General features: G+C 48.4%; 1 protein-coding gene across 3 annotated transcripts in view; it reads left to right on the top strand.

The window, feature by feature from the left end:
* ADPRM (ADP-ribose/CDP-alcohol diphosphatase, manganese dependent) overlaps nt 1-25972 on the top strand; it is a 144783-nt gene that overhangs the window by 48359 nt on the left and 70452 nt on the right. For 2 of the 3 annotated variants that reach the window (XM_063628334.1, XM_063628333.1), the window contains exon 4: nt 8850-8983. In XM_063628334.1, coding sequence (XP_063484404.1) covers nt 8850-8857 — 8 coding nt within the window. In that variant the 3' untranslated portion in view covers nt 8858-8983. Of the gene's footprint in view, nt 1-8849; nt 8984-21119; nt 23511-25972 lie in introns of those variants that run through there. The other variant, XM_055258325.2, reaches the window with a different exon arrangement.

The following is a 25972-nucleotide window of genomic DNA, read 5'->3' as shown; positions in this document are numbered from 1 at the left end:
TCAGACTTTTTAAAAAAATGTTAGTTCGTGTCTTTTATTAACTCGTACACAATTACTTGTCTTCTGGTTTGTTGAAGCAATCAGTCAGACAACAATTTGCCACGGTAATTTCACTCCAAGTGGCTGGCCATAAACACTCCAGTGCCACAATCATCTGAAGGGCATTTCCAAAGAAGGCAAGTAATTTGGCCATTCTCATCCATTTTCTAGTATTTCAAGTCAGCCAGTTAACCTTCTTTCTCTCCTGCTTATTCTTCGTGGGAGTGGTGTAAGATTTCTTCATTTTCTTAGCACCACCATGAAGTCTTACCACGGGATGAAGAGTCGACTTTTTTTGAAAGTTGTAGTCAGCCGGGCGCAGTGGCTCACGCCTGTAATCCCAGCACTTTAGGAGGCCAAGGCGGGTGGATCATGAAGTCAGGAGTTCGAGACCAGCCTGGCCAAGATGGTGAAACCCAGTCTCTACTACAAATAAAAAAAATTAGCCGGGTGCGGTGGCTCATGCCTGTAATCCCAGCACTTTGGGAGGCCGAGGTGGGGGATTGCTTGAGCTCAGGAATTCAAGACAAGCCTGGGCAACATGGTGAAACCCTGTCTCTACTAAAAAGACAAAAGTCAGCCAGGCATGGTGGTGTGTGCCTGTAGTCCCAGCTACTTGGGAGGCTGAGGTGGGAGGATCACTTGAGCCTAGAAGGTGGAGGTTTCAGTGAGCCAAGATTGTGCCACTGCATTCCAACCTGGGAACCTGGGTGACACAGCAAGAGTCTCTCTGAAGAAAGGAAGGGAGGGAGGGGAAAGAGAGAAAGAAAAGAAAAGAAAGAAGAGAGAAAGAGAGAGAGAAAGAAAGAAAAAAAGAAAGAAAGAAAGAAAGAAAGAAAAGAAAAAGTCAAAGTACATCCATCTTTTTCTTCCAGTTGTTTTCCAGCAAAAATCCGCCCTTGCTGATCAAGAGAATTCCTTTCTTATTCTAGGTCTTGGCCTTTACATTTTCTTTCATATCCAAGGGTTCAACCTTGAGGATGATGGTCTTGCCCATAAATATTTTTATTAAAAAATCTGTATTTTGGTGGCGGTTCTACTGCAGATGGCAGATTGAAAAGCCAGAATATTTTCTGCATTCAGGATCTTGTAATAGGTTGACAGAAAAAAGAGGTTTGAAAATGTAACAAAGGTAGGGTACATTAGAAAGGGTAGTCCACACTGAAAGACTGGGAAACCCTAGTAACTAAGAACACAGATTCTAGAACTGGACTCCGTGGGTTCAAATCCCAGCTATGCCTCATACAATTTGCATTTCTTTATCTGTAAAATGGATAGATGGAAGCAGTTGTACCTCCTAGGGTTGAGTGTTACATGAGTGGATATAAGTGACGCACTTATAAAATGCACTCAGTAACTGCCTTAGCTTTTAACTCGGGGATGGGAAGCCCAGGTTAGATTAAGCAGCTGTTGCTAATTGCTAATCAAAGGAGAAGTCAAAATTCCCTTCAATAACTAGTTCTATCACTCCAATCATTTCATTCTTTAATATTGATGCTTGGTCAAATTAATGAAGACATTTTATTTGGTTAGCCCCTTTGGTTGGAATGAAGAAAAAATTACTCTGGATAGCTCAAGACACAAATTAAATAGGATAGGGAACATAGTGATTATTATAAGCATAATAATGGGCAAAAAGAGGAGACAAAAATCTCAGAACAGGATGAGAATGGGTTCTTGAATGCAGGATCCCATGTGATATGGCTTCTGCAGGTGGAACAGCCACGTCCCCTTCGGTCTTCTGAAGCAGGAGCTGGTGGCTTCTTGCTGGAACAGCACATCGTCCACTCATTCTCATGCCCCTGTTTTGGGACGGGGGGTGACCACTTTGTTTTAATTGCTTATGTAATTGTCTGCCTTTCCCTATGAGGTGCAGTCTCAGCGTGGGCAGCACCCAGCCAGGCTCACTACTGCTTGTTGGCAGAGCACCTAGCACATGGCAGTCATTCCACAAATGGTAGCTGGCTAGATGGTGTATCAGGTAGGATATGGGGAGGCTTCCTCACTCCCCCTGCTGCTTCTTCTCTTCTGTACCCTTCTGCCCATCTCCTGCCCGCAGCCTCTCTGCCTCTTCCACCGCACTCCCATACTGCTAGTCATGGTCAGATTCCCAAGAGAGAGAACATTGCACTGATCTAGCTCCTCTTGCTGCTCTCCTCAGTCACTGATTCATTCTTCCATCCACCTGCCTACGTGTCCACCCATCTCTTCGTCTTTCGTTGCTACCGAGTATCTGTTTTCCTTTCCCTTCTCCGGTTCCTCCCATGGGGCTTTGGTGGGATGGACCCCACCCCAGATCTAGCCATTGCATTGGCCACTGGAATGGCTTCAGAGAAAGTCGTGTGCCCCAATTTAGGCTAATGAGAGAACAGCTGGTTCTTATCTGGACCATGTGGTGTAAGAACAAGGTCTTGTCTGCCTGGGTGTTCTGGGCCAACCCAAGGAGCCACACAAGATAGGATGGAGTGGGAGACAGGTACAGAGAGAGAGGGAAAGGTTGATGAGGTACTGGATGACATGGTTTGAGTTACTGGATCAAGTCTCATTTGAAGCTAGAACTATTCCTGAACATCCAAGATTTTTTAGCTATTACATTCCTTTAGCCAGTTTTAATTGGGTGCTTTAATTGGGTTGCTTGCAACCCAAAGGATCCTACCTGACATGCCATCTAGCCAGCTATCATTTATGGGGTGACTGCCATGTGCTAGGTACTCTGCCAACAAGCAGTAGTGAGCCTGGCTGGGTGCTGCCCACGCTGAGACTACATCTCATAGGGAAAGGCAGACAATTACATAAGCAATTAAAACAGTGGTCACCCCATTGTCCCAAAGCAGAGAGTGGATGATTGGATTGGCTCCATTTTTTTAAAGCCAGTCTTTACATATGTTTATGTGCACCTATGCACAGGAAAACGTTAGAGATGTGATCTGTTGGCTTATTTTACCCTTTGCTTTATTTTTGCAGTGAACCTTAATTACTCTAAAATCAAGGTGGGAAATGCTATTAGAATCAAAATGATAAGTATGGTGAGCATTGTCCTGGGAGAGGTACCGGATGCTGTTAGGAGCACTTAGCAGGGACTGGCTTTAGGCAGCTGCATAACTGCAGGGAGCAGTAGAGAAGGTTCAGTGAGGCTCCCCTGTGCATAGAGACCTTCCTGCCTCTGCCTGTATGGGCCCACCCTTAGCGAGGCCCTGGTGGTATCAGCTGGTCAGAGAAGCCAGGCACAGGAGCCTGGAGTCCTTGGCCCCTTCTCCAGACTGTCTGGGGTGTTGGCTCCCTGATCTGGTCAGGAGCATTTCCCCAGCTCATTCCTCTGCCTTACAGTGGAGAGCTGGTTACTGGAAGTGCAAAGCCCTTTCCTTTCAGGGCTCCAGAAGCTGAGCATTAAGAAACCATTGCAAATACAGTAATTGCCTAGAATGAGCATTAATGTCCTATTAAAAAGAGGTGGCCGCTGTGGCTGGAATATCTAATTCAGCAGCCATTTCCTGAGAACTATGTTAATGTGATTTGAGCTAATTATCTCCTCTCTGCCGAGGCTCAGTCCAGAAATTTCTGAGGCCTCTGCCCTTCAGTCTTTGGAGAAGCACAAGAATCCCTCACTCCCTTTCCCGGCAGGGGAGTTCTGGAGGTTCAGGCAGTAAGCAATCATCAATCAGTCAGCGACTGGCCACTCTGTACTTGACATTGGACTAGGTGCTGAGGAGGTGAGGACACTCATTAAATCTCATTCTGTGCCTTTGAGGCATTTGACGTTTGTCTAAGAAGTCAGGACAACCGTGGCTAAGAAATGAAAGAATTGGAGAACATACAAGACAGCATGGACTCTTCATTAGTTCGGTCATTCTTGGTGGTAGAGGGCACACTGGTGGCTAACACAGCTCTGGTCCCACAGTCGTGGGAGCTTATGTTCTAATGAGACAGACATTGACTAAGCAATTGCACAGTGGTTGATTAACCACAACAGTGATATGCATGATGGATCATTACAGGATGTCGTGAGAGAATAAAATGAGGAGTGGGGTGGAAACTGACCTAGCCTTTGGGGAAGGGGGTCTTAAAAAGCCTCCAAGGGAACAGGAGACCCGAGAGTGAGCAGGAATGAGCAGAGCCCAGGAGCGAAGGGGATCTCTTCACCTCCGCACTGTTTGAGGAGTACGGGGGTGCTGGGCACAGAGAGGAAAGGGCAGGGTGGTGCCCGGTAAAGCAATACTGTCTCTCTGTCTTGCTGCCTGCAGCTGTGTGTCATGGTGCCCAGTGCCAGGACCTTGGAGTTGGGAGACCTGGGTTCCAGTGGCACCTCTAGCTTTGTGTCCCCAGAGGAGTTACTCACGTGTTATTGAGAACACACAATGCACACCTGGGTTTCAACTCCTCAGGGGAAAACACTGGAGATTACTAACTTCCAGTGTGAAAATCCCATGATTATGTAAATTCTAGGTTCTGAGTCCTGCAGCAATGAGATGGAACCATCCTGCAAGGGTCTGTAGGGGTTGGAAGGGGAGAGAGTGCAGGGGGCCAAGTCAGACTGTGGGGTCTGAGGGTATAAAGGGTGGTTCCATCCTGTGGCCAGGAGCGAGTTGTCTTCCTTTCTGGGCCCTGCAGCTGCACTGTCCCAAGCCCTACAATTGGGCTTCTCTTGCCCAGCCCTCAGTCTTGCAGCTGAGTTCTAGTCCAGCTAGAACTCCAGTCATGGAGACTACTTGAGTTCTCTTCCTGGGGCCTCTTGGTCCCCTTGTAAATCAGAGACTGAGGAGAGAGACTTGATGGCAAAGGGAAGGGGGTGAGCCGAGGATCTGGACACAATTCCACCTGTGGCCTTATTAGTGAGGTGACAGGTAGATGCTGTGAAATGCACCCAGACCCCTCTTCAGGAATGAAGGACTTACTTGCCCAGCTCCTGGGAGTGCCGCCAGAGATGGCTTTCAGCCGTCAGCCTTGGATTGCCTCACCTGAAAAAAAAATAGCCTGTCCCAAAGTCATGCCTCTTTCCAGAGGCAGCCTGTGATTAGGGACTGATCCAAGCCAGGGCATAAAGGCCTGGTTCCCTCTACCCAACTTGAGATAACTCCAAAGGGTCAGCTCAGCTCCAAAACTCCTCAGGGTTGACTGAGTCCTTCGTTAAGACGTCATCGCAGCTCAACATTTCCCGTCTCTTCCTGGCAGTCCTGCACACGGAGCTTTGTCTCAGGTTCTGCTTCTCCGGGAACCCAACTGCAACTGTGCTCTTCAACAAGGCCCTTCAGCATTTTGTGCCTCAGTTTCCTCATTTGTAAAATGGGGATAATAATGACCACACTTCAGGCTGTCGAAAGGATTTAAAAAACAAATTCCTGGTGGTGGGATCATTTATAAGGAAATTTGTGTTTCGTCATGACTTGGAGAATCTTACCAGCATTAAGTGGCAATCAAAAATGTTTCCAGATGTGATCAAATGACCCTGGGGAGGAGGGGGAGTCAGAATCACCCCTGGTGGAGAATTAGTGCTTTTAAAAAGGGAGAGGGGGGTGGGCATGGTGGCTCACTTCTGCAGTCCTAACACTTTGTGAGGCAGAGGCAGGAGGATCACTTGAGGCCAGGAGTTCAAGACCACCAGCCTGGGCAACACAGTGAGACCCCATCTCTACAAAAAAATTAAAAAATTAGCTGGACGTGGTGGCTCATGCCTATAGTCCCAGCTACTAGGGAGGCCGAGGTGGGAGGACTGCTTGAACCCAGGAGGTTAAGGCTACAGTGAATCATGATCATCATGCCACTGCACTGCAGCCTGGGCAACAGAGCAAGAATCTCTCTTAAAAAAATATTTAAAGAAGAAAAGGGAGCAGGAAAAATCATTTATCTATTTCCCTTGGTGATTACACATCAAGGCACAAACACCACTCAACACTTCCCAGCCTCCCTGAGGCTGCGGCCTGGCCATCACTTTCTTCATTAGACAAGACTGAGCACCCACTGCTCTCTCTCCCTGGAGGGGAGGGACTGGCAGCCATTGTTTCTTTCCAGGAGAACCTGGGCTTCTAATTTCATCCCGTGCGTAAACTGTATTGGGCATTGGACAAAGCTATCAGTTAGTACAAGGGATGGTCCAGGTGAGGGCTCATTTGGTCCCATCACAAATCCCCGCAGGGTCCTCTCAGCAGCAGGGAGCAGGACTGGGCCTCTGACCCCCAGTGACTGTAGGTCCTCGTTTCCTGGATGCTCAGTGAGGTGGTTCCCTAGCAACGGCACAGGCTTCTAGCAGCCCCAGGGCACATGAACCACAGACAGAGGGCAGATGAGACAAAAGAGTCTTCCTGTGCTCACTGTGGGCATTGTGTCAGCGTTTACCCTGGGAAACTCCTGGATGTGCTGTTGACCCTTCTCTCTGGAGGACAGTAGCCTGGCCCCTGCCCACCCCACTGGAGCCATTACTCAGAACTCTGGGCTACAAAGGCCCAAAGAAAGGATCCTGGGGAGGAGGCTACATGGAGGCTACATTCATTCGTTCATTCATTCACTGATTCATTCAGTAGGTATACTTTGTATCTCTACTGTGTCTATCTATTGAGCCACTAATATGTGTACATCTCTGGGAATATTAAGTTGGTTGAGATATGGGTTGAATATGCTGTGCAATAGTGGGGAATTTAAAACACAGTCCTTGACCTCCAGTAGTTTTTGTTTTGTTTTGTTTTGAGACAGAGTCTCGCTCTGTCGCCCAGGCTGGAGTGCAGTGGCACAATCTCGGCTCACTGCAACCTCCACCTCCCAGGTTCAAGTGATTCTCCTGCCTCAGCCTCCGGAGTAGCTAGGATTACAGATGCCCGCTACCAAGCCCAGCTAATTTTTGTATTTTTGTAGAGATAGGGTTTCACCCTGTTGGCCAGGCTGGTCTTGAACTCCTGAGCTCAGGTGATCCGCCCACTTCGGCCTCCCAAAGTGTTGGGATTACAGGCGTGAACCACTATGCCTGGCCTCCAGTAGTTTTTTATTGGATTGGGAGAGCCATCCATTCCCAGGAAAGCTAAGGACTAATATGAATTTTCTGTAAAGCAGAAGCACGTGGGAGAAATTACCAGGCACCTGTGATGGAGGAGGATGAAGCAAGGGAGGAGCAGCCTTTACTGTGTGCTCTGGTGTGGGAGCTCCTTAGCACCTGTACAGCTTGGGAAGAACTGTAACTGGCCCATTCCACAGATGAGGAATGTGGAGCTTCGAGAAGTGAAGAACATGCCCCAATATATTGCCTGTGCTGAAGACAAAGAGGGCTTGATGACACGAGGATTTGCCCCCCTTTTCTGTTAGGACCCGCCTGGCTGCCTCCAAACACTCTCTGACTTGTTTCCTAGTTGCTGGCCTCACGTTTCCTCCTCCTCCGCTTTTCTAGAAAATATGCTCTTTTAAGAACCAAGTCTGAAGTGAAGGCCGTACTTGAACTTGGGGCTGGCTGGACCACTCAGGCTGCTCGAGGTGCTCTATCTCTCTAATACCTGCACTCTAAGAACCAAACAAAGGACTCGCTGGTTTGCGGCTGGGTGGGGTTGGGTGGGGCTGGGTGAGGGCGTGTGAGTCAGCTTAGATAAAGAAAATCATCCAGGAGGGATGTGTTTTGGGACACTGACTACTGACCTCCTTTCTCACCCTCTTTGTACCAGGCAACTGTACAGATCCCGGCACTTTGGCTGTTTCCAGGAGTCTGCTTTTTTCCCCAAGGGGCTGGCCAGGAAGGGCTGCCTGGGGGACAGTGGCTGCTCTGTCTTTCCATTTTTCTCTCCCATGATCTCAAAGCCACCCGTTAAGGGAACCATCCGCTGCTTGGGCAATTTCCTTCTGTGTAGAGAGCAAATGACATTTGCACTGTTTGCTCATCTAATGCACCCAGCATGTCCTCCTTTCTGGTTAATTTGGGTCCCAACTAGGGAGTCCTGTACTGACATCATTCAGGCAGTTGGGGGCTCTGGCCACTGCATTTCTGGCAGCACAGGTCCCCCGCTCCCTTGGATAACTGCCCAGCCCAGTTATCCATTGAGGGGATGCTTCAAACAGCTGGGAAAGTGCACAGAAAAAGGTGTGAGCAGTGGTGAAGCTTGTCTTTATTAACCAGTGAGCAAATACATTTTAATTAAATTGCAAAGATACACATCTTTGGTTCCCTCTTGAAATCTAGCAGAAAGTATGCCAGGGAAGAAAATTTACACAGGGAGAATATTCAAATCAGAAGTATTTTCCAGTTTCAAATAGCAGGGGGAGGCAAGGGCTGGGGAGAAGAACAGGAGTGGTTGTCTTGGAGTCCCCTATGAAGTCCCTCACGAAGAAAAGACTTATACAAGAATTCTCGGCTGGGCGCGGTGGCTCACGCCTGTAATCTCAGCACTTTGGGAGGCCAAGGCGGGCGGATCACGAGATCAGGAGATCGAGACCATCCTGGCTAACATGGTGAAACCCCGTCTCTGCTAAACAAAATACAAAAAATTAGCTGGGCATGATGGCGGGCGCCCGTAGTCCCAGCTACTTGGGAGGCTGAGGCAGGAGAATGGCATGAACCCAGGAGGCGGAGCTTGCAGTGAGCCGAGATCACACCACTGCACTACAGCCTGAGTGATAGAGTGAGACTCCGTCTCAAAAAAATAAAAAAAATTAAAAAAAAAAAAAGAATTCTCACCTCCCAGGGTTATGTCTATTTGAAACTTAGAATAATTGCCTCAGTTGGCTGATTTTCCTCTGAAGGAGAAATTATAAAATTTAAGATGGGGAAGGGAGGTGTGGAGAGGGATGCTGGAGATATTCTGGCTACTGCAGTAACTGGATGGCTATCTGCTTTTCTGCAGGCCCCTGAAGTAAAAGCCATGCTTGAAGTCCCCTCCTGACTTCTAGTCACTTCCATGCTGCCAGCAGAGGGCATGGGATTCTTCCTGAGGAGCCTGAGTCTCAGCTTTGCTAGGTCCTTGCTGTGTGACCTTGGGTAAGTTACATAACCTCTCTGAGCCTCAGTTTTCTCAGCCGTAAAACAGAGACAATAGTCAGCCCTACATTTCAGGATTGTTGTGAGAAGTAAATAAGACTATGCAAAAGGCCTTTCTTCCCCTTCCTCCTCTTCCATCTGGGGGCCCTGTTCTTCCTTTCTCAAGCTGTCCCTCCTCCCAGCAGCTTTCTGAGTCTGCGTGCACTCCTGAGGGCTCCTCTTCCTCATCTACCTGTACCCTTTGGAACACGTGGGGCTGCCCTTGGTCGCATTGTTATCTCATTACATTCCCATCTCTTACACTGGAAAACTGACCACCTGTATAATCCACATCTGAGCCCAGAGCCAGCACACGGGAGGCCTCTTAATGTTGAATGAAATCGCTTTGCAAACCGCAAGGAGCTTCCAACAGCCTCTTAGCTGTCAGCACCCAGGGTAGTATTTGTCTTAGCAAAACTGAACCAACCTCACCGAAAAGTGAAGCGTGCCTGGGTCCAGCCTGTAGAGAGAGGCCTGGGGGAAGGAGTGGACGCAGAGCCCATTTTGTGCCACTGGGGAGAGGAGTCCCGAAAGGCCACTGACTGGGAAGCCCAGGCCTCCGCAAGCCCGTGCTGTTCACTCCGTGGTTGGATAGAAGTCAAGGTCCTCTGAGCTGTCCTCCATCGTCTTTCTGCAGTCCAACACCGCAGTGTCACTAAGCCCCCTCCCCCAGCTGGATAAAGGAGCTCTGCTGGGCTCTTCCTGCCTGCCCTGGGATCTTTGTGTCTCACGTCTCTGAGATCTTGGTCCCATCACCAACTTGCTCTGTGACTTTGCAAAAGTCACTTAGTTTCTCTGAGCCTTGATTTTCTTATTTATAAAATGGAGTGCCTCAGGAATCAAAGGAAATAGAGCGAATGTCTCCCCTCTTCCCTCAGCTACAGCTCAGGCGCTCTCCACCCTGGCAGCCCAGAGGAATTACCTGGGAGCTTTAAGAACATCTTAATGCCCCCCTGAGGGTCTCCCAGTCACCTTTCTGACTCAGCGGATCTTCAATGAGACTAGGGCGTTGGCTACTTTTTTTAAAGCTCCTCAGGTGATTCCTGGGTTGCGTAGGGGCTGAGAACCACTGTGGGCTGCTTGGCCAACAACAGGGCCCCTCTGTCCTGGCTGTTGTCACTCCATCTGGCTTCACTCCACCTCCCACCCCGCAACCCTGCCTCTTAGACGCTGCTGAACATCTTATGGTTTCCCAGAGGGATCTCTCTCTCTCCCCCCACTCTCCCTCCCTCCCTCTCTCCCTTTTTCTCTCTCCCTCTCTACTCCTTTTCCTCTCTCTCCCTCCCCCTGTCTCTTTCTCTTCCTTCTTCTCTTTTTCCCCCTCTTCCTTTCCCTCCCTCTCTCCCTTTCTCTCTTCCTCTCTATCCTCTCTCCTCTCCCTCTCTTTCTCCCTCCCTCTTTCTTCTTCTCGCCCTCTCTCTTTTTTCCTTTCTCCCTCCCTCTCTCTTTCCCTTTCTCCCTCCCTCTCTCTTACCCTTCCTCCTCTTCTCTCTCCCTCTCCCCTTTCTCCCTCTCTCTCTCCCTTTCTCTCTCTTCCTCCCTACCCCTCTTCTCTCTCTCTCTCTCTGCCTTTCTCTGTCCGCCTCCCCCCTCTTTTTCCTTTCCTCCCCGTCTTTCCCTTTCTCTCTCTGTCTCTCTGTCTGTCTCTCTCTCGGGTTTCCCTGCCTTTCTATATCACCCTGTTCTCCCCACCCAGACTGCTGTCCTCTAGGCTTAGCTGAGCCCCTCTCATCCTGGGAGCCTCACCTGGGCCCTGTGTCTGGGGTTGGCCCCCTCCATGCTCCTCCACCCCACCTGCTGCCACCTTGAGGCTTCTCTCTGTGTCTCCTAATTGTCAATGTCTCACTGCCCTGGAGGCCCCTCCCTGGCTTAGAGCCTGGCATATGGTGGGGTTCTGAGTTTGCCCGTCCTGCCTTCCTTCCCTCCCTCTCCTTCCGGCCCCCTTGGTGTCTTTCAGCAGTGTTCTTAAGCTTTAGCAAGCATCAGAGTCACCTGGAAGGCCTGTCAAAACACACATTGCTGGGCCCCACCCCCAGGGTTTCCTATTCAGTGCAGGGGAGGAGTAGATGATCTGCAATTCTAACAATTTCGCAGGTGATAATGACCCCACTCTGAGAGCCACTGCTTTAGAGAAGGGTGTTTCAACCCAGGCACTATGGACATGCTGGGCTGGATGATTCCTTGTTGTGTGCCCTGTCCTGTGCACTGTAGGATGTTGGGCAGCATCCCTGGCCTCTACCCACCAGATGCCAGTAGTAACCCTCCTCCAGATGCGACAACCAGAAATGTCTCCAAACCTGGCCAGATATCTCCTGTGGGGGCAAAATCACCCCAACATTGAGAACCGCTGCTCTAGAACTGTTTGTCCTGGGGGTGGAGTGGACTCTGTGGGGACTTGGCAAGGCCAAGTTCTAAATTACTGTCCTCAAGCCAAATCAGGCCAGCCACCTGTTTTTATAAATAAGGGCTCACTGGAACACACAGCCCCGCCCATTCATTGTCATCTTCTTTCTGCTGCTTTCTTGCTACAAGGGTGGAACTGAGTAGCCATCTGGTCTGCAAAGTCTGAGACATTCATTATCTGGCTCTTTTCAGAAAAAGTCTGCCGACCCCTTTTCAGACCCTGAAGGAGTCTGGTAGTATGTGATGTGGTAGAAGGACCAGGGCAGGTGGGCCCGCCCACTCTCTTCCATCCAAAGGAAGGGTAGTCCCCCAGGCTGAAGCTAAATAAAGGGGGTCTTCTATCCCCAGGAGTTTCCTATGTGTGCTGGGAAGGGGGTTGGCGGTGGCATTGGGCCCGGCAGCCTGGGGCCAGGCTGGGATTTTCCACCACTGCCTGGTTCACGGCCATGTGGTCACCTCGCTTTGACCAGACCTGGGCTCTGCTTATCTACAGGGTAAACAAGAGCTCTGCACACAGCCCCAAGGAGAAGGAACCAAGGGGGTAGATTCTGAGGCGGAGTGGAAGTGTATATAGGATTTAGGTCTGATATGTCAAGGGGAGGACTGGGGAATAGAGACGTTGGGCTGGTTCGTTCATTCATTCGACATTTATGGAGCATCTGCTGAATCCAAGGCACCATATAAAAGGCACAGTGAAGAAGATACTGTTCTTGTCCTCTTGGATTTTCAGAGTTTGGGGAAAACAAGCAAGGAAGGGATGATTACCTTTGGAGGAGCACAGGGGTGAAGCACAGAGGAGGCTCTAACCCAGCCCTGCTGGTGTGGTTCGAGGGGGCTTTGAAGACAAGACACTCAATATCTATTTTTGACCACAAGTCTACTCTGTTCCCCTCCCTTTAATGGGACAGCTTTTAAGCCCCCCAGATTCCTTCCTAAGTGCTCCAGCTATGTATCAGCTCAAGTCTGTGCCCTGATTTACATAGCTCCTTGAGCTAAGCCCTCTGCCCTCATCAAGGAGGCCTCAGCTGGCCCCACCCCGTTTCTCTTGTCCAGAGCACGAGGAATGCATGGCAGCCTGTTTGCAGCAATTGAGTAGTCTAGCAGGGGTGCCCCTTCTGGGACATTGCTCATGCCTGTCCCTTCTGCCTGGTCACTGTCCTCCTCCTGTCTCCTGGCCCATCTCAATCCAAATCCCACCTTGACTTTTTCACATCCACACAAATGCTTCCTCATCTGTGAAGGGGGATCATAGATTGCAGTTGACTGTGGATCGCAATTGTGCGTGTGCGTGGTTTCAGAACCATGCAGTATTCATCTCTGTACTCTTTATAGCCAAATTTAGCACCACAGTGCCTCTCTGGAAGTTCACAGTAAGTATTTTCTGAGTGAACCAATGAATAAATGGCATCCTAAGGACTTAAGGGAGATGGCAGTGTTGTCTGGTTCTAATTCTTTACACCTACCTGTCCAGCACTAAATAGTTGCAGGGCACTTCGAAACTTGAGCTCATTAGTCACCACCCAGAGGCACAAGGTTAACAGAGTGGGCGTTGCTTATCAATCAGGGTTTTTCACTAGTCCGGGCAATAAGCAAATGGGTTTTGTTTTTTTTTTTTTTTTTTTTTTTGGTGGTAAGAAAATGGCTTTGGCTAAATTAATCAAAAAGGACAGGTATGGGAAGGGCACAGAGAAGCTCACAGATTTGTGAACTTGACCCACTGAAGAAATTTATTTTACATTGCAACTGATTTTACAATACACTTATTTATATAACAGAAGCAACATTTAGAAGAATCAATACTGACCTGAGGCCAAGTGTGGTGGCTCATGCCTGTAATCTAAGCACTTTGGGAGGCTGAAGCGGGAGGATTGCTTGAGCCCAGGAGTTCAAGACCAGCCTGGGTAATATGGCGAAACTCCATCTCTACAAAAAATACAAAAATTAGCTGAGTGTGATGGTGTCTACCTGTAATACCAGCTACTGGGGAGGCTGAGGTGGGAGGATCACTTGAGCTTGGGAGGTCCAGGCTACAGCCAGCTGTGGTGGTGACATTGCACAGCCTGGGTGACGGAGTGAGACCATCTCAAAACAAACAAATAAACAAAAACTGACCGGAGTTTAAGTTTATATTCTGCATCACTTTTAAAAACTGATGGCCAAGGACCCAGTACACTGATTTCATGTGACCCATAGAGGGTCACAATCTGTGTGTAAAATATTGGTTCAAAGGATAAAGCCAAACTCCTTTGGAATGGTGTCAAAGGCTCTTTGGTAACCCAGCCCCTACCCACCTCCCAGACATTACCCATTCTTGCCGTTTTAGTTTCTTATAAGTTTCTGTTTCTTTGAATTCCTTTATGTACGCTATGCTAGGCCTCATGCCGGTGCCCCATTCCATCTGCCCAAATTGTCCTCTTCCTCTTCACCACCATCCCCCGCCCCCCACTTTCTTCTTCAAGACTCAGCTTATCTCCTTGGAATAGGTTAGAGCCTCCTCTGTACTCTCAGAGGACCCTGAGTTGGGAACCACCTGTCTCAGAGTCATTTATATTCCCAGACCCTGCCATAGGCCTATTGAGATGGGGCGGTGAATCTGGACATCTACTGAACTAGCCCAGGTGATCTCTCTCTTTTTTTTTTTTTTTTTTCTTTTGAGACAGCGTCTTGCTCTGTCACCCAGGCTGGAGTGCAATGGCACAGTCTAGGCTCACTACAGCCTCCGCCTCCCAGGCTGAAGCAATTCTCCTGCCTCAGCCTCCTGAGTTGCTGGGATTACAGGTGCCCACCACCACACCCAGCTAATTTTTGTATTTTTAATAGAGACCGGGTTTCACCATGTTGGTCAGGCTGGTCTCAAACTCCTGACCTTGTGATCTGCCTGCCTCGGCCTCCCAAAGTGCTGGGATTACAGGTGTGAGCCACCTCTCCCAGCAGCCCAGGCGATCTTATCCACGTGCACATTAACATTGGAGACTTACTGGTCTAGAGTGTCAGTTCCTTCACGCTACTGGCTGTACTATTTATCCACGTATATGCTATTGTAATGGCTCTCCAGCACCTCATCCCTGTCCTATGTTAGAGGAATTCCCTGCCATATCATCTTTTTTTTTTTTTTTTACTTTTTAATTTTAAAATTATTACTTATTTATGGTGGTTTTTTTTTTTTTTTTTTTTTTTTGACGTAGTCTTGCTCTGTCGCCCAGGCTGGAGTGCAGTGGCGAGATCTCAGCTCACTGCAACCTCTGCCTCCTGGGTTCAAGCAATTCTTCTGCCTCAGCCTCCTGAGTAGCTGGGATTACAGGCGCCCACCACCATGCCTGACTAGTTTTTGTATTTTTAGTAGAGACGGGATTTCATCATGTTGGCCAGGCTGGTCTCAAACTCCTGACCTCAGATGATCCACCTGCCTCAGCCTCCCAAAGTGCTGGGATTACAGGCATGAGCCACCACACCAGGCCTATTTATTTTTTTTAGAGACAGAGTCTTGCTGTGTCACCCAGCCTGGAATGCAGTGGCACGGTCATAGCTCACTGCAGCCTTGCACTCTTGAGCCCAAGCGATCCTCCTGCCTCAGCCTCCTGAGTAGCTGGGACCACAGGTGTGTGCCACCATGCGCTTCTAACCCTGCCATGGCATCTGAATGGGAAACAAAACCCATTTCTCCATAGCATCTGAAAAATTCTGCTTGCCCAGTTCCGTGGCACAGGGGACATGGACATGTGGCCTTGTCTCAGTCAAGCAGTCTCACTAACCCAAGACTTTGAATCAGGAGCTGGTGGCCCAAAGCAGCAGAGAGGGTGGAGAATGCTTTGGTGGTGGCATCTGCAAGGGTCCAGTTCCCAGAAGCAACTGCGGTGCAGTGACCTGGGGACCCTGGCACTCACATGGCGGGGGAGGGTGCCTGGCTCTTTGGCATGAGCTTGGCTTAGCCTCCCTATCAGCTTCCCATTCTTAGAATCTGGCTCTCCAGTGTTTGTGGCCATTTGGGGACCCACTCGATAGCCCTTCAATTAACTACCTTTCTCCTTAAATTTACCAGAGTGGACTTTCTTTGACACTTACAAGTATGAAAACCCCACAGATACACCAGCACCTACAAATGGTAAATATTTGCTGCTACAGGAGTAAGTCACCCCAAGGCTCAGGGCTGCCATTCCAGCTTTCATCTCAATCTCATTTAAGTGCACCCTTGGCCCCACCCCGAGCACCTGGCAACCCAACCCTTAACCTTGGCCGTTGGCTTTGTCATTCCAGCCAATGAGGCCTAATGGCAGAGTCACAGCTTGTGTATCTTCTTTAGGGAGACCTAGTTAATCGCGTCTGTCCTCAGGATGGCTCTGGGTAAGAGTGTGACAGGTAGGCAGGCTTGTGGAGGGGGTAGAGACATGCTTTCACTGGAGAAGAGGAAATGGATAAATGGATTTAGGCTTTCAGTATCCCCATGGAAAACTCAGAAATGTAGCAATTAGAATGTTCTGTGGCTTTGGCTGGCTAACTAAGTGCATCCAACTGTCCTCTGGGGATAGGGATTCTTGTGGAGAAAACACATTTTCTTCTCACTGATGATCATCTCCCACGTCTAACGGTCCCCAGCCAACCAGCTGAGATCAGTGAATAAGACTTGAAGGTGCATCGGAAAGAGAAAACCAACAAGTGCTGGGGACACCTCTAAGGCCCCTGCACACTCACTGGCTGCCTTGCTGTTTGAGGGGTGGTGAAATGATAACAGTGGCAGAACAATAACTGCACGTCAGGTCTGGCAGAAAGTGAAGAGCACCCTCAAATGGAGCCATTGCAGAGAGTCCAGTCAAGGAACTCTTTACCAGGGTGTGGACAGGATGAAGAGAAGGCAGTTAAGAGCTTTGAGGAAGCACCAGGACTGACGATAACCAGGAGCCAATCCCTACCACTTCTAGGCTCCAGGGGCGAGGAGCTGGAGCTGGAACTGGAATCTGGAGAGGATTGTTAGGAGAGGGCTGCCTGGCTGGGGCTGTGGCCTCGAGTGGAGAGGTACACCACTGGGACCCAGCAGGGAGGGAACGGGGAGCAAATACCGCGACTTCTTTCTCCTCCCTCCTGCCTTCAGTTTCCTGTCAGTGCTTCTTTCTGGTTCCGGCCAGCTGCAAGTCCAAGGGAATGGGCGCCATTGATGTGGTCCATAAAGGCTAACCTACTGGCGCACGGAGCAGAGAGGAGTGGAGAGTGGTTCAGGAGGGGCAAATGGAGAAAATCCACACAACAGCATAGAGAAGGCTTCCTACGAGCTGTTACGAGCACAGTGTGTATGGAAACTCATGTGATTCTGCGAAGAAGCCTAGGGACTAGTATTATTCCCATTTTAGGATTGGGAAAACTGAGGCACAGAGAGGTTAAATAAATTACCCAAAGTAAGTGTGAGCGTAGCTGCCATTCAGACGCAGGCAATCTGGATCCAGAAAGTGTTCTTAACCACTATGTTCAGCTGCCCAATAAGGTAGTCACGAGCTACATACAGCTACTTAAATATATATCATTAACATGAAAAATAGCAAAAAATTCATCAAGTTCCATGAGCTACATTCAAGTGCTCACTGGCTGCATGTGGTTAGTGGCTGCCCTGCGGGATAGCACAGATATAGAACATGTCCCCCTCCCAGAGAGTTCTGTTGGACAGTTCTGCACTAGGCCTGGACACCTGACCTGGATCCTTTCAACCCTTGAATTCTCTGCAAAACGCACTCATCCATATTCCTATCAGTAGTTGTGGTGTTCCTGGCATGGAAAGGACAGGGGTCAGTCTGATTTGAAGATTCTTAGGACATTTCCTGATGGCTGCCAGATAATGTAGCCTCATATAAAACTGACATCGCTTTTTGTTTTTGTTTTTGTTTGAGATGGAGTCTCGCTCTGTGGTCCAGGCTGGAGTGCAGTGACACGATCTCTGCTCACTGCAACCTCTGCCTCCCAGGTTCAAGCGATTCTCCTGCCTCAGCCTCCTGAGTAGCTGGGATTACAGGCACCTGCCACCACACCAGCTTTTTTTTTTTTTTGTATTTTTAGTAGAGATGGGGTTTTGCCATGTTGGCCAGGCTGGTCTTGAACTCCTGGCCTCAAGTGATCCGCCCACCTCGGCTTCCCAAAGTGCTAGGATTACAGGCGTGAGCCGCCGCACTGAGATCGTTTTATATGGGCCATGCCTTTTCTCATATTCTAAAATTCCTTTCCTATTCTGTCCTTTCCTATCATAATATCAAGGACATCCCATAATAAGCAAAAGCATTTCTATCAAAGGGGACAGAAAAAGTGACTGGCACATTTGGCCATCTTGTCCCCGCCCCATTTTGGAGATATTTGTCCTCAGGGCTTAGGGGACGCTGGCATCCTGTGATGTACAGCATCCTTCCATCAGCTCCCATGAGAAATTCTCTGTTGGGTTTAAGCAATCCCCAAATATATCATATTGACATGAATATATCATCTCCTCAATGTCCAGCATTAGCAGACAAGATGAGTGCTGAAGATGATATAAATCCTACCTCTTATGTAGGCTAGAGGTAAAGTCTGGCTCTGTTTGACTGTGGGGACATAGCGAAAAGGAATGTGGGTTAATATCAGATGACCTCCCCTGCAGATACAGAGATGCAGGGTCTGTACTTTCTGGGAGAGGAAGCAAAAAGTTATCTCTGAACCACTGATAAGTCAACCTCCCAGCAAAAATGAATGCTAGCTTTTATATATACACCCTGTCTCACGCACGATCCGTGTATACCTTTCCACACTTATTATTATGCTGTGTATAATCCCTGTTAAGTGTCTCTGTGAACATTTTTGCATTTCGTTTTATTGCAAATAATTATCACAGATAACCTTCACTGTTGCTTTTTGTGCAAAAAACTCTGTGCACTTATTATATTATCTCAATTCTCACAACAGTAACGGTAAGATAGAAACCATTGCTATTCCTATTTCACAGAGGGAGAGAGTATACCGCTTAGGATCACACAGCCAATTTAGTGGCGGAACTAGGATGATAGCTAGATCTATTTGACTCCAAACTCATGCTCTTCTCACAATTACACTATGCTATAACAGAGTTTTGCAAGCCGTTTTTGGCTCTGGAATGCATTCAGGGAGCTTTTCCAGAAGACTAATAGGTGAAATAGACAAAAGTTGAGCTGGATTGGTTGAAATGCAAGTGCAGAGCTGCCAGTCTCATGTGCTCTTGTCCCCTGGCACCCTCCCACCAGACATAACCACTGAAACACCTCAGGGAGCCACCTGGACTCAGAAAAGGCCAGTTACCAAAACACTGTCTACACATCCCTTTAACAGGCTGCATAGGATTTACCTTTTTTTTTGAGATGGAGTTTTGCTCTTGTTGCCCAGGCTGAAGTGCAATGGAGTGATCTCGGCTCACTGCAACCTCTGCCTCCCAGGTTCAAGGGATTCTCCTGCCTCAGCCTCCCGAGTAGCTGGGATTACAGGCATGCGCCACCATGCAAAATTTTGTATTTTTAGTAGAGACGGGGTTTTTCCATTTTGGTCAGGCTGGTCTTGAACTCCCGATCTCAGGTGATCCGCCCGCCTCAGCCTCCCAAAGTGCTGGGATTACAGGCCTGAGCAACTGCGTCTGGCCAAGATTTACCTTTATGGATGTAGCATCATTAATGCACCAGGTGGCCTCCTGCTGTAATAAGCTGTCTTGATGATACATTTTGAACACTTGCTTTTTTCGAGACGGAGTCCCACTCTGTCGCCCAGCCTGGAGTGCAGTGGCGCGATCTCGGCTCACTGCAAGCTCTGCCTCCCGGGTTCACGCCATTCTCCTGCCTCAAACTCCCTAGTAGCTGGGACTACAGGCGCCCGCCACCATGCCCGGCTATGTTTTTGTATTTTTAGTAGAGACGGGGTTTCACCGTGTTAGCCAGGATGGTCTTGATCTCCTGACCTCATGATCCACCTGTCTCAGCCTCCCAAAGTTCTGGGATTACAGGCGTGAGCCACCGCGCCCGGCCCATTTTGAGCACTTTCATGATTTTTTTCTGATAAATTTATGGAAGTGAAACGTTTTTGTTAAAATATGTGCCCATCTTAACCCCAAACTCTCCTTTGCAAAGGTGAAACTGCATAAATTCACATCTGCAGTGCCAGATTCTGCACATTTTTCCTGCATCGGGATATTACTATTTAAAACCAATTTTTTCCAATTGCCTATGCAGGGGTACATTGCAATTGTTTTAATTTGCATTTTTTTGTTTATTAAAAAATCAGACAAAATGTCTACTTGCTTTTCTTCCTTTACACATAACCAGTTCATACTCTTTGCATTTTATTTTTCCCCTATTAGAGCAGTGGTTTTTATTATCTATTTGTAAAAGTTATTTATAATGTAGGATTATTAATCCTTTAAATGAATGTAGACTGTCAGATATTCATATATGTTATGTGCCATATAGAATGTCATATTGAATTTTATTTTTTATTTATGGTGTTTTTGATTTACAGATGTTCTAATTTTTAAGACCATGGGGCCAGATAAACACTCACCTATATCTTTTACATTTTTGATTATTTTTATACCTTAAATATTTATTTAGTTAGTTAGTTGTTTAAAAATGAATATATTACAAATAGAGATGGGGTCTCACATTGTTGCCCTGGCTGATCTCAAACCCCTGGAGCTGAAACAATCCTCGTGCCTTGGCCTCCCAAAGTGTTGGGATCACAGGTGTGAGCCACCACACCCAGCCAAAGCCTTAAATTCTTTAATTCATCTGAAATTCAATTTGATATGTCATATAAGGAAGTGAACTAATTTTGTTTCATTTTCTTTCTTTTTTTTTTTTTTTTTTTGAGACAGAGTCTCGCTGTGTTGCCCAGGCTGGAGTGCAGTGGTGTGATCTCAGCTCACTGCAACCTCCACCTCCCAGGTTCATGCAATTCTCCTGCTTCAGCCTCCCGAGTAGCTGGGATTACAGGCACGTGCTACCATGCCCAGCTAATTTTTGTATTTTTAGTAGAGAAGGGGTTTCACCATGTTGGCCAGGCTGGTCTCGAACTCCCAAACACTGGTGATCCACCCGCCTCAGCCTCCCAAAGTGTTGGGATTACAGGCGTGAGCCACCTCTCCTGGCTCTCTCTCTCTCTCTCTCTATATATATATATATATATATATATATATATAATTTTCTTATCTGATTGCAATGGCTCGTACTTATATTGTTAAAATTTAGCACAGTGGCTCTCAACAACCATTGCCCCTAAGGGGATGTTGGGCAACGTGTAGAGACATTTTTGGTTGTCATAACTAGTAGTGAGGAGGGAGGGGTGTGTGTTACTGGCATCCAGTAGCTACAGACCAGGGGTGCTGCTACATATCCTATAATGCATAGTCACCCACAACAATGAATTATCTAGCCTAGAATGTCAGTAGAGCTGAGATCAAGAACACTTGCATTAACTATTAGTGGAATCAGCAAGTCCCTTTTGCTTTTTGTGCTTTTCTCATTGCAAACCAGATCTTCATTTATTAAAGACAGCTTGCCCTAATATATCAGATCCTCCTGGAAATTTATTGTCTACCACAGACAGAGTGATGCAGACAGTGCTATGAGGAATATGCAGATTCCTGGGTCAATGCTGAATAAGAAATAAAGCAAATCAATGCCGACATAAATTACAAGTTAATAGTATATACTGTTCTTCCTTTCTTAAGGCACCTGTGCTCCCTTGACAAAGAGGAATAAAACCTCTTCAGACTACTCTCCTATCAATTCTCTCCTGGAACATGTGATCACCATCAATTATAGGCAAGAACACGAACATAGGAGTCCCAAAGACCTGGGTTCAAATGCCAGCCCCTTCACTTGCTGGCTGTAGGTGTGAGGCCCTGGGTAAGGTCCTTACCTCCCCAAGTGTCTGAGCCTGTTCCCGTATAACGTTCACTTGACTTGAATGTCATGAAATGTACATTAGACTTTGTAAGTAAACACCTAGCTCAGTATCTGGAGCATAGTAAGTGCTTATCACACGTTCCATGGAGTCCCAGACACGAGCAACTAATGCTCCTGCTGTCTGCTCAGTTCTGAGAAAGGGATGACGTGCAACCTGGATTCTTGTGGATCATTGCAGTGGCAAAGCTTCCGGGAATCCAGGAACCAAGAGAGGAGTCCAGTAGCAAACACCTGGCCGGGGCTTTGTGTCAAATACTTTTTAAATGTTTACCACAAACCTATGAGATAAGTAATTTTATTCTCCTCATTTTACAGATGAGGGAGCTGAGGCACAGCAGTTACTACTTGCCCAATGTCACTAAGCTAGTAAATGGCAGAGTTTGGATTCTAGAGTCCTGCGCTTTACCACCTAGTGATGCTGCCTCCCCACCCTTCTTGCCCATGCTCCCCAGCAGCTCAGCTGAGGCACCCTCCCCAGGCCACTCCCACCTCCAGATTTATTCCTATAGCCCCTGTCAGTGAGGACACCAAGTCCTGCACTTTGAGCTTGAGGCCTCTGCTATGGACGGCACTGGGTGATGCTGGGGAGAAGGGGCTGAGGTTTCATCTGTGGTTTATGCTCAAAGCAGCTGCTGGGTGGGCCGCCAATTGGCAGAAGTAGCTTTCTAATCAAGCACACTTTCAAAGGGTCTCATACTTCCCAGTATCTGGGAACTGTCCCCAAGGAGCTCAGATGGCAGCCTGGATGGCTTCGTGATCTTGGGAAATGTAGTTAACCTCTCCATGCCTTAGCTGGCCGTTGGGAGGAGATTCAATTACATGGGAAGGAATGAACCTGCACCCTGCAGGGCCTGCCTCTTAATCACCGGCTGAAAAAAGCAAGCACCTAAGAAACAGGAAGGCCACCCTGGCCAGGACCTCGTTAACCTAATCCTGTTGGTCTCCTCAGCTCCTGTGGGGCTACTGCAGAGGAGAAACTTCTGGAGCAGAGAGCTCCTTGTCCAGGGACACTGCATCTGGGTGAGCTGCTCCTTGGATATGGTGCAAGTGTGGCCAGGGTGTGGTGTGAAAGGAGCAGAAGTTTTCAGGACTGAATCTGGACGGACCAGTGTGACAGCTGTATACTCAGGTGGTACCAGTTTCCCTCTCTGCAGAAGTCCCCCCAACAGCACCATTCTCAATGCCATACTTGGCCTCATCAAGGGTCTGATGCAAGACATTGTATATGCAGAATATATTATTTCATCCTCACAACAGTTCTGTATCTTCCACATTTTATAGGCTAAGGAAATAGGTTCAGGGTAGTCAAGTAGCTTTCCCAAAGGCACACAGCAGCAGAAGGGGATTTGAACCCAATTTGGGCTATCTCCAAACCCCACTCTTTTGGAATAACTGTGGAGGTATCAGGATGCATCTATTACATGTCAGGGGACTGCTAGAGACTCAAAGCCCTCCCCTCCTGTCCATAGGAAAGGAGATACCCCTTAGTACTGATTGCTTTGGTGGGGCTCTGGCACCCCACAGTGATCACCTATAGGAAAAAATGGAGTATCAGAATATTGGTCTCTCAGGAACCTGGCTTTGAGGGGTGGTTTGAGGCAGTAGCTGCCCCTTCATATGTGCACCCAGGCTCCTGCCAGACAGGTAATCACATCGTTCCCTCCTTGTGGCAGATTGTATTTCCCAGAAAGTGCCTGCAACAATACTTCTAGTCCCATATGTGCTTCTAGAGCCTGGTCACCCTCTCAGTTTAAAGGTGGAGTCTATTTCCCTTCCCCTTAAGACTGCCTCAATGGTTAGACTATGGCAAGAAAGATATGTGACTTCCAAGACAAATCCTAAAAGGCAACACAGCTTCCACATGGCTCTTTCTATTTTGAGCCACTTACCTTTGGAACACCAGCCGCCATGTTGGAAGGAAGCCCAGGTGACATGGAGAAGCATCTGTGAGTGCTCTGGCAGGCACGCCAGCTTGAATCTCAGCCATCAGCCAGCATCAACCACCAGATGTGTGAGAGAGAGAGCCTTCACATGACTTCAGGCCTCAGCCTGCAAGCTGTCCCAGCTGATGCTGAGTGAGCACAGACAACTTATCTCTGCTGAGCCCTGTCTAATCTGCAGATTTCTGAGCAAAATAAATGATGTTATTGTTTTAAGCCACTGAGTTTTGGCATAGTTTGTTATGCGGCTGCAGTAACTGGAATATCCTGAACTCATTGTTTCCAGTACAGCCCATTATGCTCACACACAGGGCTGCCCACCCAGGTTGTGGCTCAGCACAGGCTCTGGGCTCACTTGGTCCAGAGCTAAGGGCTGTGTTAGCCTGAAGGGGTGCCTTTTTGTAAGTGGTCTTGCCCGGAGAGCACCATTTTCTTTTTCCTACAGGGGCACTGCATGGGCTAGCTGCCTCCCTGCTCACAGATATTAAGATTCTAGAACATGTTTGTTGTTGTTGTTGTTTTGTTTTTGTTTGTAGAGCTAGGATCTGGCTTTGTTGCCCAGGCTGGAGTGTGGTGGCGCTATCATAACCCACTGTAACCTCACACTCCTGGTCTCAAGTGATCCTCCTGCCCCAGTCTCTGGAGTAGCTAGGACTACAGGGATGCGCCTCCACACTTGGCTAATTTATTTTTTATTTTTTATAGAGGTGGGGTCTTGCTGTGTTACCCAGGCTGGTCTTGAACTCCTGGTCTCAGGTGCTGCTCCCACCTCGGCCTCCCAAAGTGTTGGGATTACAGGTGTGAGTCCCTGCACCCACCCAGAGTGTTTTTCTTAGTGTTGAGTAAAACCTTCACTCTTTAATTTCTATTCACTTGTCCTAATTCTATTGTCTGGGGGTCATGTGGAATTAATCTGGTTTCTTTCTGGTGTCTTGATGGTCGAAGATGTCACTCATGATCTCCCTGAGCTTTCACCTTGTCTAGCTAAGACCTCACTGTTCTTCTGGCCTTTCCTCTTAGAAAGAAAGCTTCTTAGGCTCGTCACCATCCTGGTTTTCCTTCCTCCTTCAGTACCTTCAGTATCTTCCTTTGATCTCTAGCAAAGCCTGGCTCCCAAGTGGGCCCTGTCCCTAGAGAGAATCTGGCCTGCATTTGACACCAGTACTCAGCAGGCTGGTGTTTTCCTACTTGTCTTGAAAGGTCAGTTTAATCAGGCATTGGAACAGGAGAGGAACAGCCTGGGGCCTGTGGCTGGAGACTCCTTGCTGCCCAAAAGACACAGTCCCACTCCTTGTCCCTGGGAGGCCAGGCCAACCAGTCACCACTGCTGCTCTCGGCCACCCCTGCCCACTGCTCACTGTCCGAGGGTGCAGAGCTGGGCCTGTATTTTCCCACAAGGCCACAACTCTGCATCATTGGCAGCAACCATCAGCTCTATCTGGTTTCAAGACAATTTTATCACCTCTAATGGAGACTCCACACCCCTTAAGCAATTACTCTCCATTCCTCCCATCCCCCAATCCTTGCAACCATGAATCTGTGTTCTGTCTCTATGGATTTGCCTATTCCGGACATTTCATACACTACGTGGCCTTTTGTGTCTGGCTTCTTTCACTACAAGGTTCTTCTACCTCAAAGCATCTGTCTCTACCCCAGGCCTAGTTAGTCATGCTGGTCCTGGCCAGCGGTTGGTCCCTTCCTCTATGTTCTGGCCAGGGTGACCTTAAAAATTGTCACTGGGTCTGGATGTTGGGGATCAGCAAACGTGGGTGACTGCCAGGAGAACCAGGCCCCGAATCCATCTTTCCATTCTGGGTGAGGAAGATGGATTTTCTGAGCTTGGATTCTTTCTTCAACCCTTGGCCACTCAGAGCTGGGGTATGGGTGAGGCCCTCTAAGAGAGTGATGTGGGATGAAGCCCTCCCTGGCCTCCTGACTCAACCTCCCAGCAGCTGGAACCCAACCTTGGGCACTCCAGCTGGGACAGCAAAGACCCCTCGGCCCCTCTACTCCCCACACTCTTCCTTGCTTTCCAACAGCCAGGAGGAACTGGCCCATCAGAAAAGGGGTCAGGGGCCCGGGGTCCACATCCAGCTCTGGAGGTGGCTGGGAACCTCCTGGGCAGTGCTGAGGGCTGCACAGGAAGGAGATGTCTGGAGCCTGCTCAGGCTTTCTGCAGTCTCTGGGTGAACAGAGAGGATGCAGAGGGAGGGAGAGTGGGAAGCAGGAGAGAAAAGCTGGCACCACTGTCTCCCCTTTGCCTTCCTCTCAGACATGGACCTCTGCAGGGTTTTTTCCACCCTTTGTTTTTCTCTCCTCATTTCTCCCTTTGTCTCTGCTTGTCTCCCCCAAGTGGCCCCATCTCACTCAAAGTAAAAGCCAAAGGGCTTGAGAAGCTGAAAAAGCTCGACTCTTCTGCTTCTTCTCTGTCTTCTCTCTGACTTCATCTTCTTACTCTTTCTTGAACACTGCAGGCCAGCTGCCACCTCAGGATCTTTGCATCTCCTGTCCCCATTCTTTGCTCAGATGTTGGCATCCTCCTAACCACCTTTACTCAGACAACACCTCCTCTGCCACTCGGCCTTAAATTCCAACTCTTCATCTTGCTTTTTCTTAGCATTAATCACTAGCTGGAGTATGTGTATGTGTGTGTGTGTGTACTGTTATTTATCTTG

Source organism: Symphalangus syndactylus, chromosome 20 (assembly GCF_028878055.3).
Source record: "Symphalangus syndactylus isolate Jambi chromosome 20, NHGRI_mSymSyn1-v2.1_pri, whole genome shotgun sequence".
In the NCBI taxonomy this organism is placed as follows: domain Eukaryota; kingdom Metazoa; phylum Chordata; class Mammalia; order Primates; family Hylobatidae; genus Symphalangus; species Symphalangus syndactylus.
Note: the sequence above shows the minus strand (reverse complement) of the source record. Positions and strands in the feature narration are given on the sequence as shown.